The 16,765-nt window shown below is 52.4% G+C and overlaps 4 protein-coding genes across 4 annotated transcripts; 2 read left to right on the top strand and 2 right to left on the bottom strand.

Moving 5' to 3' along the window:
* Positions 1–290: 290 nt before the first annotated feature.
* On the bottom strand, positions 291–2,181 carry P152DRAFT_475810 (uncharacterized protein; the record flags this gene model as incomplete). Its single annotated transcript, XM_033681443.1, has 4 exons — positions 291–786; positions 948–1,854; positions 1,930–2,044; positions 2,134–2,181. 4 exons carry the CDS (start codon positions 2,179–2,181, stop codon positions 291–293), a joined length of 1,566 nt encoding a protein of 521 aa, XP_033531875.1.
* A 5,476-nt stretch (positions 2,182–7,657) lies between these two features.
* On the bottom strand, positions 7,658–9,014 carry P152DRAFT_451336 (ribonuclease H-like protein; the record flags this gene model as incomplete). Its single annotated transcript, XM_033678220.1, has 3 exons — positions 7,658–8,060; positions 8,122–8,722; positions 8,831–9,014. The coding sequence occupies 3 exons, from the start codon at positions 9,012–9,014 to the stop codon at positions 7,658–7,660; spliced, it is 1,188 nt and encodes a 395-aa protein (XP_033531874.1).
* Positions 9,015–10,455: 1,441 nt separating this feature from the next.
* On the top strand, positions 10,456–10,985 carry P152DRAFT_475808 (uncharacterized protein; the record flags this gene model as incomplete). Its single annotated transcript, XM_033681442.1, has 2 exons — positions 10,456–10,464; positions 10,524–10,985. The coding sequence occupies 2 exons, from the start codon at positions 10,456–10,458 to the stop codon at positions 10,983–10,985; spliced, it is 471 nt and encodes a 156-aa protein (XP_033531873.1).
* Positions 10,986–13,224: 2,239 nt separating this feature from the next.
* Positions 13,225–15,459, top strand: P152DRAFT_401595 (bifunctional 6-phosphofructo-2-kinase/fructose-2,6-bisphosphate 2-phosphatase; the record flags this gene model as incomplete). Its single annotated transcript, XM_033676615.1, has 1 exon — positions 13,225–15,459. The coding sequence occupies one exon, from the start codon at positions 13,225–13,227 to the stop codon at positions 15,457–15,459; it is 2,235 nt and encodes a 744-aa protein (XP_033531872.1).
* Positions 15,460–16,765: the final 1,306 nt, after the last annotated feature.

Here is a 16,765-nt window from a genome sequence, read left to right as displayed (position 1 = left end):
ACGGGCAGAGAAGTCCGCTGGAAAACAGACCGCGGACGCAGCAGATTACCTCCGACTTTTATCCTCATAACGTATAACCATGTGAAAGCAAATCAGACCGTGTCGCTTCGAACTGACATAGTCGTCATGTCATGAGACAGAAGGAAGAAAGGAAGGAAATACAAGAGGTGGTGGTGGAACGCGCTCGAGGGGTTCGGCATCAAGTGCAATTCGGCATTTCAACATTATTCGCGTAAGAAATTCACGATTGTACGCATCATCCGATCGCTGCGTATCCATATCCATTTGTCTCATCGGTCGTATGCGGGGGTGGTTTCTTCATTCGAAAGCGTGTCCAGCCCCAGGCAGAAGGTTGTGTTTCCCCATGCGCCGACGCGAACCGGTCGGGCATTGTTGCTGTCTAGAAGGGGGCAATTAGGCGTGATAGAAGTATGATACGGGTCGTAATCGGTCGAGGTTTCCGCGTCATCGAATCGTGAAGGCGTAGTGTGTTGTCTCGTCGCCATTCGTCGGAGGGGTTGCCAATGAAATGGACGGTGCTGCATTATTGGGCGCCGGGGATTCAGGCTCCCGTATGATTCGTTGGAGTGTTCGTGGCTCGGTATTAATGTCATGATTGGTTCTTGGGAATAGTTCGTAGGTGGCTCGGATAAAGGTCGTTTAGACATAATTTCGTCGGGTCGAAGCGAGTCACTGCGTGACTTCTCATCCGAGGTGCGATCCAGTAGCGACAGTGTAGGTGTGATCGATCGGCTCATCCCATTGCGTTTACCATTCTCGTTGTATCTGTTCACGTCGTCAATTACGACATCACCGTATCCCGGTAGGAACGGTGCTGTCTCTGGCCTTGTTCCTGTTGTGTCTGTGGCGTTTGCTCTCCGCTAGATTTCAGCTCTTGTTCACCAGGTTGCTCGTGTCTAGGTTGTCCTGGCGGCGCGTCCACGGACATTTTCGAAGATGGTCCTTGAGCACCTGCAGGTGATGCTCCAACACCGGTACTCGGCATACCAGGTTGAGACATTCGTTGTCCCGGCCCAACTCCAGCGGGCGGCTCGTTTCCTTCGTGCGGTATATTTGGGGTTGGAATGAGACTCGGCCCAGCACTTGCGCCTAGTCCGACACCGGTCCCACCTCCTAGACTTGCTCTCCATGGATCCCGTTCATGCTCGCGGTCGAGTTCGCGCTGTCTTTCCCTGAACAGATCCGATAACCTCTGCCGCTCCAATATCGCTGGACTTTCCTGCCCTAATTCGGCAGACGGTAGCGGACTCGTCGCAGAGCTGGTTGCAGACAGGTGACCCCCACCGATGCTCCCACCTAGGGCCGGTGACAGACCCGCAGACGGCAAAGCGTCAGTGCCCGAAGGCGGTGACGTCATGATCTTTTTCGCGGAGCGCGGCTGTCCTGGCGGTATCTCGCCCCTCGCGACGGCTTCTGCGCGACGTTGCGCCTCGAGTTTGGTCGGTCGACCGCGCTTTTTGCGACCCTGCTGTCCCGAGGCCTCGGAATGCGGGGCGGGAGAAAGAGCGTACGGCGGGGCGGAAGCCCCGATGCCAGCGCGGGCGCGGTCGGGCGAAGGGAGAGCTTGAAGTTGGTGCCCATGTTGTGAGTGAAGTGGCGCATGGGGTTGCGGTTGTGGCTTCGGCTGGAGAGGGCGACCACCCCCCGTAACTTGCGGAGGCAGCAGAGGGCCCGTGGTATCAGGCGCAAGGGGACGTTTTCGTGAAGGACTTCCTGGACGAGCGAGAGGACCGGAGCTACCGTATGGAGAGGATGGAAAGCCTGGTGGGGCGCTATACGGGATGTGCACACGAAGAGTATCGAACAGTTGTCGGCATTGGTTGAGCGACCGTCCTGTACAAATCGATGCTGTCAGTCACACTTGACCGGAAATGTCAGGATTCCAGAGTCGATTTGGCGCATATTTACCTTGCGGAAGCGGAATATCTTCCCACTTGGGCTGGATTCCGATGTCTTGGACGAATCTGAAGAGGATTTCTGGTGCCACAGTTCCGGCTTTGATGATCTCCGCTAGAAGATCGACCTGTGCAACAATTAGCCACAATATCCATCGGAACATGTCCTCAACGTCGAATCTTCACGGAACGGCTTTGATGAGGGAGGTCTACATACAATCTCGGGATTCGTCCATTGCCGTTCACGAGAAGACGGCCTTTCCATAGCGTGCCAGAGGACCCAAGTGGGATGTGCCCGCGGAAGAGAGACACGAAGAAGAGATTTGGTAGCCAAGGTGACAGTGGGATGCGGCAGGACGGACTGAGCGTATAACTGGAGGGAAGTTGGGGATACACAAGGCTGATGGCCCAACGTGAAAGGGTCACAAAACACAACCGGGGGAGGCAAAAGAGATCAAGAAGGGAATCTATGCGGTATATACAGCAACAGGCGGCGGACGTGTCACCGTAAGCACGCACACGTTACTGTCGACCAAGTCCCAGATTGACAATCTTGACAACAGTACCTCCGTAGAGACGGTCCAACAACGACAACGAGGAAGAGATCCTAACGAAGGTGGAGTGCATGAGGTCCGATACAGAAACGATGGTGGTGGGGTCCAACGATTGGATTTGAAGATGCAGGTCGGCAACAAATTAATGGAAACAAGCACACAACAGGCCGAGCGAGTGACGAGGAAAAGAATCAAGGTAAGCGCCCGTCAATTATCTCCTCCGTAAACAAATCTGGAGGTTGCAAGAAGCCAGGAAAACCGATCCGATGTGCGGGCGTTAGACTTTAGAGAGGCGGCAACTGTGGCACGCGGCGGTGCATCGAGGCTAGAACCGGGGGTTGGCCTCCTTGGGGAACAGAATATTATATCAAATCAAACGAATGTGGTGATTGGGGGAGGGTCAGTAGGCGGGGGGAAGAGGAGGGGGGGAGGGGAAAGGAAACGAAGAGGGAGGTATCGGAGCGATTGACGTAGGGTGGGAGAAGAAGAAGAGGAGGAGGAGGAGGAGGAGGAAGGGGAGTGGGTGAGAAGGGCTGGAGATCAGACAGAAAGGGAGAGAGGGTGTGTAGAGCGTACAGTGTACAGTAGAAGTGTAAGGTTGTTGGAGAGCCAGGACAAGAGAAGAGAAGAAAAAGAGTGCGCAACGTCTGGCACACCAGACACCAGAGGACACCACCACCAACTGCCCACACAATTTGGACTGACAACCTGTACCCAGTAATTACTTTCCCTGCAACACCGCAACCAGATAGGCAGACAGAGACGAAAGGACCCGCTCTCAATTGTTTGGCGGGTCGGTTTTCCTGCCTCCCTTGTGACTTGTGAGACTGGCCCGAAGGAAAGGGAAATGGAATCAGCGCTGCAGCTGGAAATTGGCTTTGAAGGATACTAATGCAAGTCCTAGGGATGGGACATGCGCGACATATGGCTGGTCTTTCTTGTCTGGTTTTCCCTCTGGGGGCCTTAATACGTGACAAGTCGAGATGAACCACCTAAAGGTCCAATCCCTCTGGCTTCTTGGGACTCTCGCCAACCGGAAAGGCAGCAAGTGAGTAGGGCGACGAACGGAGGAAAGTGAGCAAATGGTTCGCTCGGCTCGTTGATGCACTGCACGTCCGACAATGCAGCTCGGCCGGATATGCAGGCGGTGCAGATGCAAGCTGCAGGTCTTGGGAGATGGGAATCAATCGGCGAGAATAAAAGGGAGTTAGGAGGAGACGGAGAGAAATTGAAAAAGGATGTACCCCCTTCGGTGGTTGGTGGGTTTGGGTACTAGCAGCGGGTTTGGATTAATGGATCGGCCAAATGCCAGAACTCGCATATGCAGGGAGGAAATCATTCGTCTCGTCCAAAGAATTAAGTATCCCAAGAATCCGCTCCAGACGTTGGATGCGATTTGGATCCTGTTCGAACTGTCAAGGACTCCAGGCGTGCGTCGTGCAACATTCCCTTCTCCTAAGATCCGGACTTTGTTGACCAATGAATTGAGAAGACTTGATCCGATTGTCCCCATGGCTGATGACGCACTCGATATGGCCAATAAGCCGGGTATAACAAATACATAAATTAAAGACAGTGCATTTAGCCTGGCGCATTGTCCAGGTAATAGCGCCTCAGGTCCAAATACCCCAAAATGATTGATTCACGGGCACGGAAACAAGAAATCCCTCCCCCTCGTCCCTGACAAGTGACAAGGGAATATCCATATGGGTCATTATTATCAGGCTCTCTGCCCTGGATAGGCCCTGCAGAGGACAGACCTCAGTACAGGTAATACGGGAGAACTGGGGGAAGCTTCGAGAAGCGAAGGGAGAATACTGACCGATTGCGCAGCGGCCCTGTTCCATCATCGGCTTGTGGCACACTGCGCGCTTCAAGACGCGCCCGTCGTCCGATCGGTCTTCGAACTCTCAGGTTTCATCGGTTTGGAATCGCGATCCAATTCCATTATTCCAAAAAGCCCCTGTCCTCGACGAGCGCCAATCTGCCTTCCTAAAGAACAGGCTCCGGCGCCAAAACAACGAGGCGTCCTTTAGCCCGTTTCCCCGACGAGTCCTAGTCCATTCCGCAGCCGACTCGCCCAATGACAAGGGAGCAAGCGCTTGATTGTTCGAATTTTAGTCACTTTAGCTTTTCTTTAAAAACCGAGAGTCAAGACTGCAATCTGCGTTCGTGAGAGTCGTAGCGAGGGCGCCGATCATTTCAGCGGTTCAGCCCGCTCTTCCAATCTGCTTCCTCTGCCCGTCCGCAGGCGCCAGGACAATTATAAATGCTCAATGTCCTCGGGAAGAAAAGGGAGAAGAAAAGGAAATCTCAACCGAGAATACGCGATCCAAACTTTTTCTGGGGCGTCGTTTATCACAAGGATCGACAAAGTGGGTGGATTTGTTCGGATGAGCAGGCAGCAAGCTTCGCTTCGGGAGAGCGAAGGTTACTCCTAATTCCTGTTAATCCATGTACTGGTATTTTGATTTTTGAATCTTCAATTCTACTTACCAGTCACCAGCCACCTACAGCCCTGTGAGCTGGACTATCGACTCGGCTGCTTCTGAGCTCTGATCCCGAACCGAGCAGTCCCGGATGATTTGATGAAAGCCGTCTAAGCTCCTTGTCGACGATCGTCTCAGCTCATCAGCAACGACACGATCGAAATGACACGTTTTCACCCTGGAAATGCACGCAGCCACGCACAAGGGTCGGTTATCCACTTTCCAAGCCTCGTTTCTCTTTTGCTATCAGAAACTCATAATACAGCTTTTGCTTTGGGACTCTGATGATCAATGGCAATACGACATGCGACCATGCAAGGACGAGGGAGTCTGTCTGAAACTGCCCATGGGTCGATGTCTGCTTACCAGGAGTTCAGGATGGCCGATATGCACAACGCTCACCTATCAAAAATTCCAGGCTGCAGAGCCCAAAAGCAATAAATGGATGGGTCTGAACTCTGAACATAGGGGTGTTGATATTTGATACTTTGATAACTTCATTCTTCGAGTCGATGGTAAACCAAAGTATGTCGTTTAACTCGCGGTACCCCTATTGGCTGCTCGTTCCTGAACGTTGTTCCATCCGAATTTCGAAGTTAAAGAACCGATTCAAAACCAAGTAATACTACCTGACCTGCACCGTGTACATACTCTATCTAGGTAGTGCCGTACCTTACTTATTACAAGTAGTTCTTACGTACCGTTACGTCCAAAGGAATATACTGTCCATATATGATAACAGGAACAGTGTACGGGTATGTAACTGTGCTGCGTGGTCCCTGGCATGAAAGATGAGACGTGATTGGAAAGAATGGATCCTGCAGTGCAGATCCAAAATCCAGAATACTACATATGTGTCTATGTACGTAGTATGTCGACTATTATTCATTGAGACTTAAAGTTACACGGTGCGTCTGTTTCGGCCCCGCCCAATCTGCGCCTAGAAAATCGATACACCAGGGGTCGGCGAGAAGAGGAACTGAGCAGAGCACCGTCCACCGAGCAATGGGTAAACAGTAAACACAGTACGTAAAGACAAGGATCTTGTCGCATGCAGGCTGCCAGGAGGCAGATAGCATGATGCAGTTGCAGGCGCGCGACCTGTACTCCGTACGATTCTGTGGCTGGCCGGCCCTCCGAGGCGATCGATCTTATGGTTCCTGATATTCAACGGTTGGTGGACAACATGCATCCTCGAACTCGACCAATACTGAACATTTGATAGGATCTTGTTTACAAGTTCGATGATATCTCGCTTAAGTAACAGCGTTTATCCAATCTCAATATTGGATATTACATCGAAATTCGGCATGATGCCAACGAAATGAACTCCACATCCTCCTACAAGGCATTCAATCACTCAAAGCGCAATTGAATGAATGTCCATCCGGAACCTGCCATATTTACTCGGGAGACTGGGACAAATAAGACAATTGACAATTTCCTACCTCGTAGTTTCCAACTTCCACCCCACGCCTGAAACATGGAGTTGAAACCGATTGGATCACGATCATCCCGACTGGATCGAGCTTCAGTCTCCCTGCTAGCCAGTTTAGCCAGGTACCAATTTCATGCCATTGGTGCCTTCATTTCGTGGCTGTTGGAAACCCTGACCAGAGCCCACGACATGTGAATGGTAGATGGCTGAACATCACTTCGGCTTTTGAATGCTGACGCCAACTTCGGTACTCCGTACAGGTTAGCTAATTCCATGTGTCGGCCACGGCCTCGATATCGAAATATCCAAGGTGAACACGCGGTTCTAAGAAGTCGGATCATGACACACTGCTGAATATATGCCGTGGTTGCAGTACCGAACGGATCTAATCAGGGTTTACTAAGTACGGGTTACAAGCCATTGCGCTCTACCGTCCCATGGTCTTCTGCGTTAAGCTGAAGCTTTTGAATTATCACCAGGCTGCAGCTATCATGGAAAGGGGAATAGATTGCTTCCCCTGTGGCCAATCGAAATCCAAGCATTTCCACCGCAATCCTCGGCTCCGATATCGCGAGAGGAACAGAGGACCGACATCTCCTGTGTATGACTGTATGTCCAAGCACGACATAGGAAATGTCCAAGGTGCATTGGCCGTTGCATGATTATCAGAAAATGCCCAAATTACCAATACATAGATGCATGCTCACTTGGTGCCTTGTGATTTATTCTTGGGCATGGGTATCTATGTCCAGAATGGAACTCGATTTTCGATGGAGTAGCTGGTCATGGAATCGAACCGCATCGGATATGTTGTGAGGAATAGTCACGTACACGACCATCCCAGCACAGCCTATCAACTACTACAAACAATAAAGCCCTTGAGAAAAGCATTCTCTGACCCGTATATAGTAGTGCACGAGTCCAGGATCGCTTATATGACCTGGCTCATGACCACCTGTATAAGGTCGAAACAGTTATAATGATGCGCATGGTCCAAGACGTGGGTCGACCAGGGAATATATGACTGCCGATATAATCCAGATAAACTCAGTTCACTCATCGCTACGATCAAATCTGTCCGACCGAAAACTGCGCCACATGCCATGGTTCTGCTGTAAGCGAGGTGTGAGGCCGGGACGCCTATATTCCCTGATTTTCCAATCAAAGCACAAAGTCCGAGCACTCATCGCTAGCACTCATCGGCCACTCGACATTCCAGTCACCAGTGCAACCTCGCGACCATTCGAAGTTGCCGCCATCCTACGGCTCTCCCCATGCATCTTGCCCATCGCGTGGGACGCCCATCTTCGCCCTTCGCGCAGCATCCACAGCCATTCGGTCGGCCTGGACATTTCCCTCGAAGTTGGCATGACCTTTGATCCAGACGAACTTGGTCGTCACACCCTTCCGGTCGCGGGCCTCGATCTTGTTGATGACCTCCTCGACGAGGTCCCGGTTCTCGACTGGCTTCTTGTTCGACGTCACCCAGCCGTTCTTCCGCCAGGTGACGTGCCAGACAGTCACGCAGTTGATCGAATAGTTGGAGTCCGAGTACACCTCCACGTTGATGTCGAGCGGTGCAAGCTCGAGGGCGCGGAGGAGGGCAGTCAGCTCAGCTCGTTGATTAGTTTGCCGACTCCCCGCGAGCGGTTCTGATAAGTTTCTGAATGGAAATCGTTGATTAGTATTGCAAACGGTCGCGCACCAGGGAACCATCCACTCACCGAGGATCCTGTGGTCCGAAATACACCCCGACCCCAGCAACCGCACCCAAGGCACCATTCCCTAGCGAACTACCATCCGTGAAGATACGAAGGGTTCCCTTGAAGTCCTTTGTCGGCACTAGTTTCGTGGCATTAGCCTCCTCAGCCGTTTTGTATTCGATCTTTCCCGTCCGTGGATTCAGAAAGATTCGGTTATCGAATCGATCGTCGGCCCCGGGGGGGAGCAGTCCCGTACCTGGTTCTGGCACTGCCTCACTCGTTCCCGTCGTCCCATTCGTCTTCTTCGATTTCTTGAACGGCGGCGCATTCGTTGGAGTGTTTGGGTTGGGCGTCGTTGACCCCCCCGGAATAGATACGTTCTTCACAGACTCGCCCTGCGATACCGATGTGCCGGCCCGTACGAATGCTTCGGCCTCGGCGCGGGTCGCAAAGACTTTTTGCTTCGGTTTCGTCCACCCTGTGATCTGGGCCTGGACAGTTGGCCAATCGGTGTACACGCCGGGTACACGTCCATTCTGGACCCCATAGAACTTTGAAGGCGTGCCGACAGTGAGGCCCTTCATGAAACCTTCCGCTTCCTTTAAGGTTGGAAAGGATTTGACTATGGCAATGGATCAGAATGGGTCTACATAATGCTAGTGTTTGCAGACCATAAGAAGCAGATCGAAAGCACGTGATAAAAGTAGTAGGATTTGTTTGTCCAACTTACAGTTCGGCGCCTTAAACCCTCGCACCTGCTCCAGACAATCTTTATACGTATGATAGATCCCCGGATTGAATCCCGTCCTCACCGCATAGAACTTGGGGCCATCATTCCTCTTCCTTTTCGTCCCGCCAGAGCTGGTCGTATATACGGATTCCGACTTTCCGTTGCCGGCACCCGCGGAAGACATGGTCCAGTCTTTGGGCTTGACACGCCGCCGAAGGGTCGCAGCGACGGCCTCGAGCTTCCGAGTTATGCGGTTTGGTCGTAGAGAAAACCGTCGGGGCCAGTTGCTTGTGACAGTAGCGGGAGGGCGTTTTGACAGGCGGTATGGAATAGTGCTCGATGAGTGGAGGGTCGGAGGCGAGGATGGGAGACTTCGTCGGATGTAAAGTGGAAATACTAGGCGCGAAAGCACTGGTACAATCGAGGTGGTACCAAATCGGCTGAATTGGGCAGCCACGGCTTAGATAAGAGGTCCTAGACTTGAAGCATTAGTTAGCATCAATCAATCCGACTGCCTTCATGTTGGTCGGTTGGTCCTGACACGGAGCAGCGAGCATTGATTACTTACCGGTACTGACACGGTTGGAAGACCGACACGTCTATCAAACTATGGAGGATACAGGCTCACGAAGCAAGGATACGCTTATTTATCAAGTTCTAGGTTATGAAAGACCTTTTAACATGTACCGATCTAGAATAGTGATGATACTGGGAAGGAAGGATGAACTGTAGGGGGTCCAAATATTCAATCGCCAAGGGAGACGCGGGGGAGCGAACCGCTTGATCCTTGAACGTCTAGTATCGACACCAGTCTCTATCATCAACACATGCGATTCCGTCTCTACACACATATTGGCAGTGTATGGGATTAATTTAATCTGCAAAGTGCAAAAGGAACCTTTCAAATTCATACCAATGAACTGGAGTACATCCTTTGTTACCGTTGATGTTGGAGGAGAAACAGATAATGCGGTTCGAGGAGAACTAAGCCTCATCCGGCGACTTTAACTTGGAGTTTGGAGATAATGTAGTGAGTACCATATCCTACATGCCGCTAGATACAGCCAGGGCGGCAGCTTAATCCCTATCTGCTTGCACCAAGGGGGAGCTATTCATAGGGTCACAAGAGGCACGCTGTCAGTGCCACTGCTGTTATGTATTCAAGCACGTCAGATGTGATCATACAACCCTCCTTTGGCCTCATCGAGTTGACCCAGAGTCGCCCTCGCGTTATTGACAAGAACTATAAAATCAAATATCATAGATTCCATGGCATCAAGTAACCATACATGATTGACCAGGACATGATCAACAAAGTACTCCGTAGACCCTTCCGAATCCATTGAATTGACGTACAACCAACGTTGACGGGTCGGGGAATTTCGGCTTGGCTCTGAGGGGATCGCTTCATCATCCGAACCAATATCGCAGCCGGCACCCTTCTTCACTAGCACAAAAGCTTCCTTTAACCTCAATTGTCCTTCTTATTCCTGGAGATTCGTAAACTGGAGTTGTCTTCGGCCCTATCGAGTGGCTCACCAGGCTTCGAGGCCTCGATCCGAGTGCTCTCCCTGGATCTCTAACCTAATCTACTCGAACACTAGCTCAAGGGCGTCCGCTCCACCATGTTCGAGGTATCATCCAGCTCCTACCACGCGACACAGACACCACCAGATGCTAACCTCTTCCCCAGGGCCGCCGCCCCTCCCGCCGCTACCGCCTCCGCCAGCACCGCGCCAACTCCGTCGTCCTCACCCCCGCCGAGCTCGTCGAGATCCGCGCCGCCCAACGCACCTTCGAAGGCGCCTACGTTCGCACGGCGCTCGGCCAATTCTCCTTCGCGCTCATCGTGCTGAAGATCTTCACCGGCGAGTTCTATAGCATTGGCGCGCTGTTCGCCGTGTACGGCTCTGGCATCATGCTGGTGAGCTGGCTACGGCGGCGCAAGGGTAACCGGCAGATCTTCTGGGAGACGGGGATACCCGGGGGGAGTAGGCCGGGGGGGCAGATGGGGTTTATTGGGGAGGAGGAGGTGCCGGGGATGACGGGGGGACAGAAGTTTAGGACGAGTGGGAATGTGGTGACGGTGTTGACAGCGCTGAGCTTGGCGGCCTATGTTGGGCTACTGGTTTTGACTATCAACCTACGCTCATGAAGGATGAGAGGGCGGATACTAGTCGCTACCTTTGGTCTACCCTTGGTTCCCATGCCGATGGGAGCGATACTCGACCATAATCACGGGGTATGCCAATCACGGGGTATCGGTCGTGCTTGTCTACGAGTTGCGTTATGCCTCTCTTCGCAGACTTCAAAAGGCTATACCAGACTTCAGAGGGTCACAGAGAGACCAGCCGCGATATCTCCCGATGAAAATATCACACAGTTACAGGACGATCCTTTCCGGCCGTACACGACTAACGAACCCCGGACACGAGTGAAGGCAGCGAATCGATTTAGCTACCAACGGCAACCACTGCACGGCAAGTTTTTGGCGGAGGGATACTTTACGGTGCCAGTGCTTCAAAATGGAGAAGACAACAAATGGAAAGATATGGCGCTATCTTGTTCCCGACAGCAAATATCCACCGAGCGTTATTTCCTAGGACCGGTATCGAATTCGATTGATGGAATCCTCCATTATTGGCAAATTTTGAAATTTTGGGCAGCGCAGCGACTATTGTGTTATTTAGTGGGATTCGTGTGAGTCAGCTGCAATCATGGATTCTCTAAACGCTTTGTATGAGTGGCAGTGTTCACCATTCAGATGGAAGCTGGATTGCAAGGCTTTGGCATCTCATGAACATGCACACCAGGTCGGCGGGTCCAAGCCGGAGAGACAGCTCTGCACACGCAATTGGCTGGCATATCTTTTGGCAATTGGCACACTGCACGCAAGCTAAGTTACCCCCCTCCTCCCATACAATCTGACATATCCGTCGTGGCCTCGTGGGACAGTGGTTGGCCATGGAGATGTTTGATATTAGACGGAAACCGCGGGGCCTTGCAACAGTGATAACAGATATATGCCGCTCGCCGCTTTCATGGCATTTGGAACTGCTGAAAGGTCACTCAAGGCGCAGCTACGTCTGCCTTATCAGGGCTAAATGAAGCCGATATCCTATATTTTGACGGGGTGTGAAGTTTGATGCACTCATTTATGGTGTCTCCTTCCATTCGCATGAACAAGGCGCCAATGGATCCTGCTAGCGTCCTTCACGGGGTTTCAGACTTTCAGGATTCATCGCCATCCGGATGTAAGCTTCTAAATCCCCGATTGCCGATGCCAGGAGACAGATTCGCAAGCCGACTCCAAAAGTCTAAATATTGGTTGATAATAGGCATGACAGAGCTTCTTCATTTCTCACCTGAAAAGCGGGCAATAGTGGGACGGGTGGTGGTGACTCTACATGGGACCACGGGCCAAAATTGAAGTTTGAAGTGGTGGTTGGAACTGTTGGATGCTTCTTCCATGGGAGAGAGTGCGAGATCCCACGCATACCTAATGCCTCCATCACCCACGCCTCCACTGGTTCCCTGGGGGAGATTTTTCTGATGATTAAATTCTGTCCGATATCTCTTCACTTAAATCACCGTTAAATAATCCCCAAACAGCACCTTATCCCCATCCTCAGCCACCACATAACCATACATATTATTCCCTTCAAGAAAAAGCTGAGACACCCTTTGGCCGATCACTACAGCAGTTGAATCAACCCTTGCGACCGGACCTCAAATCTCCGAATCGTCCATCAGACATCCACAAGAGGACTCTAATCTCGAAATATTGAATACCTACCTATCCAGATATCCTCCCCACCGCTCTGGATTGCCGTATTGATTCTCAGGAACCGGCGTTGCGCGCAAGGCCGAGTCAACAAGCAACACCAGAGAAAAAACGAAAAGACAACCCTCACCGTCACCAACACTCTTAACTCTTTCTCTTGTTTATTGAAGCTTGGAAATTTCCCGATCATTAACAAAACCCTTCAGATTCCAACAAGAGCGATAGAGTCACGAAAGATTAATAATTACCCACGCTATAGGCCAGCAGCCATCAGGATCCGAGTCTTTTGTGAAGAGCGAAGAATTTAGTCGCAAGGTCCCACGCCTGATAGTGACGCCACGCCACGGCTCGCCTACACGAATCGCCTCCTCTGACGCGAGCGGACATCCCAGCAGTCCAAGCAGGCAATCCTAGCCAATTCCCCCTGCACACGCTCTCAGTCACACTTGGCTGCATTCACTCGATATCAACGCGAGACCTCCCCATTTGCACTGCTATGCCTCACTCCATCAACCCCATCCCACACCAAGACCTGGCATACCCATCTCTCGACCGCCGCCGTTGCGCTTCTCGACAATCTCAACTTTCTGCCTATGCGAAATCTCTCCTGATGAGTCGCATTCCTGGTCCACCTATTAACGGAGCGAACCTACAACCTCAGAACGAATCCCCCGGTGACTCAACCGCCGTCACGGCTGTCGCTGGTCCTTCGACTCCTGCTCTGACGGTTCGGAAACCGTCAGACACACCCGACGATCCCGAGCGAATTCAATCAACCTCACCGATACCAACAATTTCAAGTCCTGGCGAGGAATCACAATCCCTCGCCACCCGAGACGGCCAGGGTTCGACATCGAACCTAAATCATCCAAATCATCATCAAGATGGGGGTCTAAATGCTCCTTCCCTCGTCCAAGGCGACCTCCGACCCACTCCCGCCTCGACCACACGACTGCATTCCCTCGACCACCCCGGGGCGGCTCTCACTGATACGCCGCTCCCGTCCGCTCCCGGCAGTCCGCGAATTCCGGTCATACGTCAAAACTCCGGTTCTTCGACGCCTCGAGTGCGACCGACGACACTCGACATTCCTGGGCTGACCAAGTCCAAAGTATCGCCCGATGGCCGGATCGCCCAGCGAGATGTCGGCTCGAAGCTGGTCATCGTCATGGTGGGGTTGCCCGCGCGAGGGAAAAGTTACATCACCAAGAAATTAGCGAGATACCTCAACTGGTTGCAGCATGACACACGAATTTTCAACGTCGGTGAACGACGACGGCTGGCCGCTCATGGCTCGCATTCGCGGAAACAGTCAACCATCGACCATGGCACGCCGTTGAACTTGGACACTGCAAATGGGTCATCAATCGTGAAACCGGAGCTATCCCCGAGCGAGGACGTTGTCAAATCGGCTGCAGAGCAACTCTCCAACATGAATGGCGTAAAGCAGGCTTCCCCCCTGGCATTGCAAAGCATGATCCCCCGACTGAGCCTTCCTTCCTCATCCATCGACGAGCAGCCGGACAAGGAAACGAATGCCGAGGACCCGGAAGCGTTGGTGTCTCAGTCGGCCGGATTCTTCGACCCTCGAAACAAGAAAGCCTCGCAGATCCGCGAGCAAGCAGCGATGGACACACTCGATGAGCTTCTGGAGTACATCCTCAACCAGGGCGGTAGCGTCGGGATTTTCGATGCTACCAATAGTACATTGGTACGACGAAAGCTCGTCATGGAGAAAATCCGCGAGCGCGCCGGCCTGCAGTTGAACGTGTTGTACGTCGAGTCGATCTGCGAAGACCAAGCCCTGCTCGAGTCCAATATGCGCCTGAAACTTTCGGGGCCCGACTACCGCGATAAGGATCCGATGACGGCCCTAGAGGACTTCAGACAACGCGTTGCCATTTACGAACGAAACTACGTGCCGTTAGGCCACTACGAAGAAGTTAATAATATGCCATATGTCAAGATGGTGGACGTGGGCCGCAAGGTCATCACGCATCAAGTGAATGGGTTCCTCTCCACTCAAGCGGTGTACTACCTCCTCAATTTCAACCTATCCCCGCGCTGCATATGGATCACCCGACACGGCGAATCGCAGGACAACGTTGCCGGCAAAATCGGCGGAAATTCTTCGCTTTCACCCAAGGGCGCCAAGTACGCTCGCGCACTGGCCCACTTCATTGAAAAGGAGCGCAGTCTTTGGGAAGTCAAGCAGCGCGACAAGGCGCTCAACACGCACTTCCCTCCGCATCCAGGCGACCATACACCCCCCAACCCGTATTACGCCCCCGACGACATGGCCGGTGCGAACGGCGTGCCGGCCGAGAACAACTTCTGCGTCTGGACCTCGATGCTGAAACGCAGCATCGAGACCGGGGTCGTCTTCGACGACGATGAGAAGTGGGACGTGAAGCAGTTCCGCATGCTCGACGAGCTGAACGCCGGAATCATGGAAGGGATGACGTACGAGGAGATCCGTCGTCTGTATCCCGAGGAATACGACGTGCGACAGGCGGACAAGCTGGCGTATCGGTATCCGGGACCCGGTGGTGAGGGCTATCTCGACGTCATCAATCGCCTCCGTCCCGTGATCGTGGAGTTGGAGCGGATGGAGGATCATTGTCTCCTGATCACGCACCGGAGTGTCGCGAGGGTGCTACTCGCTTACTTCCTCGGCTTGAGGAGGGACTCGGTGGCCGATCTCGAGTGTCCCCTGGGGATGGTGTACTGTCTCGAACCGAAGCCATATGGAGTGGAGTTCCATGCGTACCGATATAAGGAGAGTGATGAATCCTTCGAGTTCCTGCCGGATTATGAGATGAAGAAGTCAGGTGCAATCCACTGATCGGTGGTCAGATTCAGTACCCTGCAGGATGTTCCTCGGAGTCACAGGGAGGCGACTTACGGGCGTGGTTGACCGCGAACATTTCACGACTTTGCTATTAGCATCATGCCTCGATACCCGGCATATGTTGCCTTTAATTTCCTTATTTCCTTCCCCCACTCTCAAAACATGGACAATGATACCCCTCCTCTCTCCACTCATCATCATATTTTTATCTTCTCTTCGATGGGATGCCTGCTTCCACGGTCTGCAGAACAAGGGTATTCCATCCTCTTTCCACGGCGGGCCACCTCGCCACGTGCCATTCATGAACGAGATATCATACCAAAAATCATGCATAGCGCGGGGGCAGACGGCGTATCAACGGGTATTCTCACGGGCGTTTCCTACTGTGTTGTCACTTGCAATCTTACTCTCAAAAATCGGAAAACGGAGGGCAACATTCTTATCGCTATTTCTTTGCTTCGGTTCGGCTGGGGTTTTATTCAACGGATTTCGATGGTATATGGTCACGGATGGTCACGGATGGTCATGCGCGCATAGCACCAGTTAACTGAAAATTTACGAGCATGAAATGATACCGCCTAGTGATGTGCTGTGGTAATGTCGCTGACGTGAAGTGCTCGTAGGACACGGCCAAGCAGACGGCGTTTAATGGGTGAGCAGCACGACATCTCGAATCCTCAACCTGGGATACTCATCTCGAATCCGTGATTAAGATCTTTACGATCGTGTTCCATAGTACCCTCCCTCGTCCGTTTGCGATAGGAACAGAACGCCAAGGGCAGACCTAGATGGAGTCATGAGGGCTTGATGTGCAGTGCGTTCACACCCACTCCTCGGAGCATCTCCTCGACACGTCCGTGTTCCTTGGGTCCCGCATCTCGAACCAACGCAGCAACATCACACGACAGAACGTGGATCATCAGCCTCAATGATGAGCCAGCGGTTCATGCTTCACGTGCGTCGAATGCCCACGGATGAGCGGCTAGTCGACCACGGTTTACGCATTGGGAAGTGTGGAATCGTAGCGTCAATGAGCCATTTTATGGAAGGCTCATCCTATCTTGGTTTGGTTGGTTCTTCAGCCTCTCTTCATGATGAAAGTTTGGTTGTATGAACCATATTGTGGCGGTCATTGGTTGAAGGAGACGGAAGCGGATTTAAAGGCCGATAGGTATGACATTTGGCTTCGAGGGTTGAAATACCATCCAGTTCAGGTCTCATGTGTGTTCTGAATAGACTCGTTCGCTATATACTGCCCTTATCTCGAAGCTGTATGAACGCGCTGTGGTTCCAACCCAGT

The sequence above is a fragment of the Eremomyces bilateralis genome, assembly GCF_010015585.1.
Source record: "Eremomyces bilateralis CBS 781.70 unplaced genomic scaffold P152scaffold_19, whole genome shotgun sequence".
Taxonomy (NCBI): Eukaryota; Fungi; Ascomycota; class Dothideomycetes; order Eremomycetales; family Eremomycetaceae; genus Eremomyces; species Eremomyces bilateralis.
Note: the sequence above shows the minus strand (reverse complement) of the source record. Positions and strands in the feature narration are given on the sequence as shown.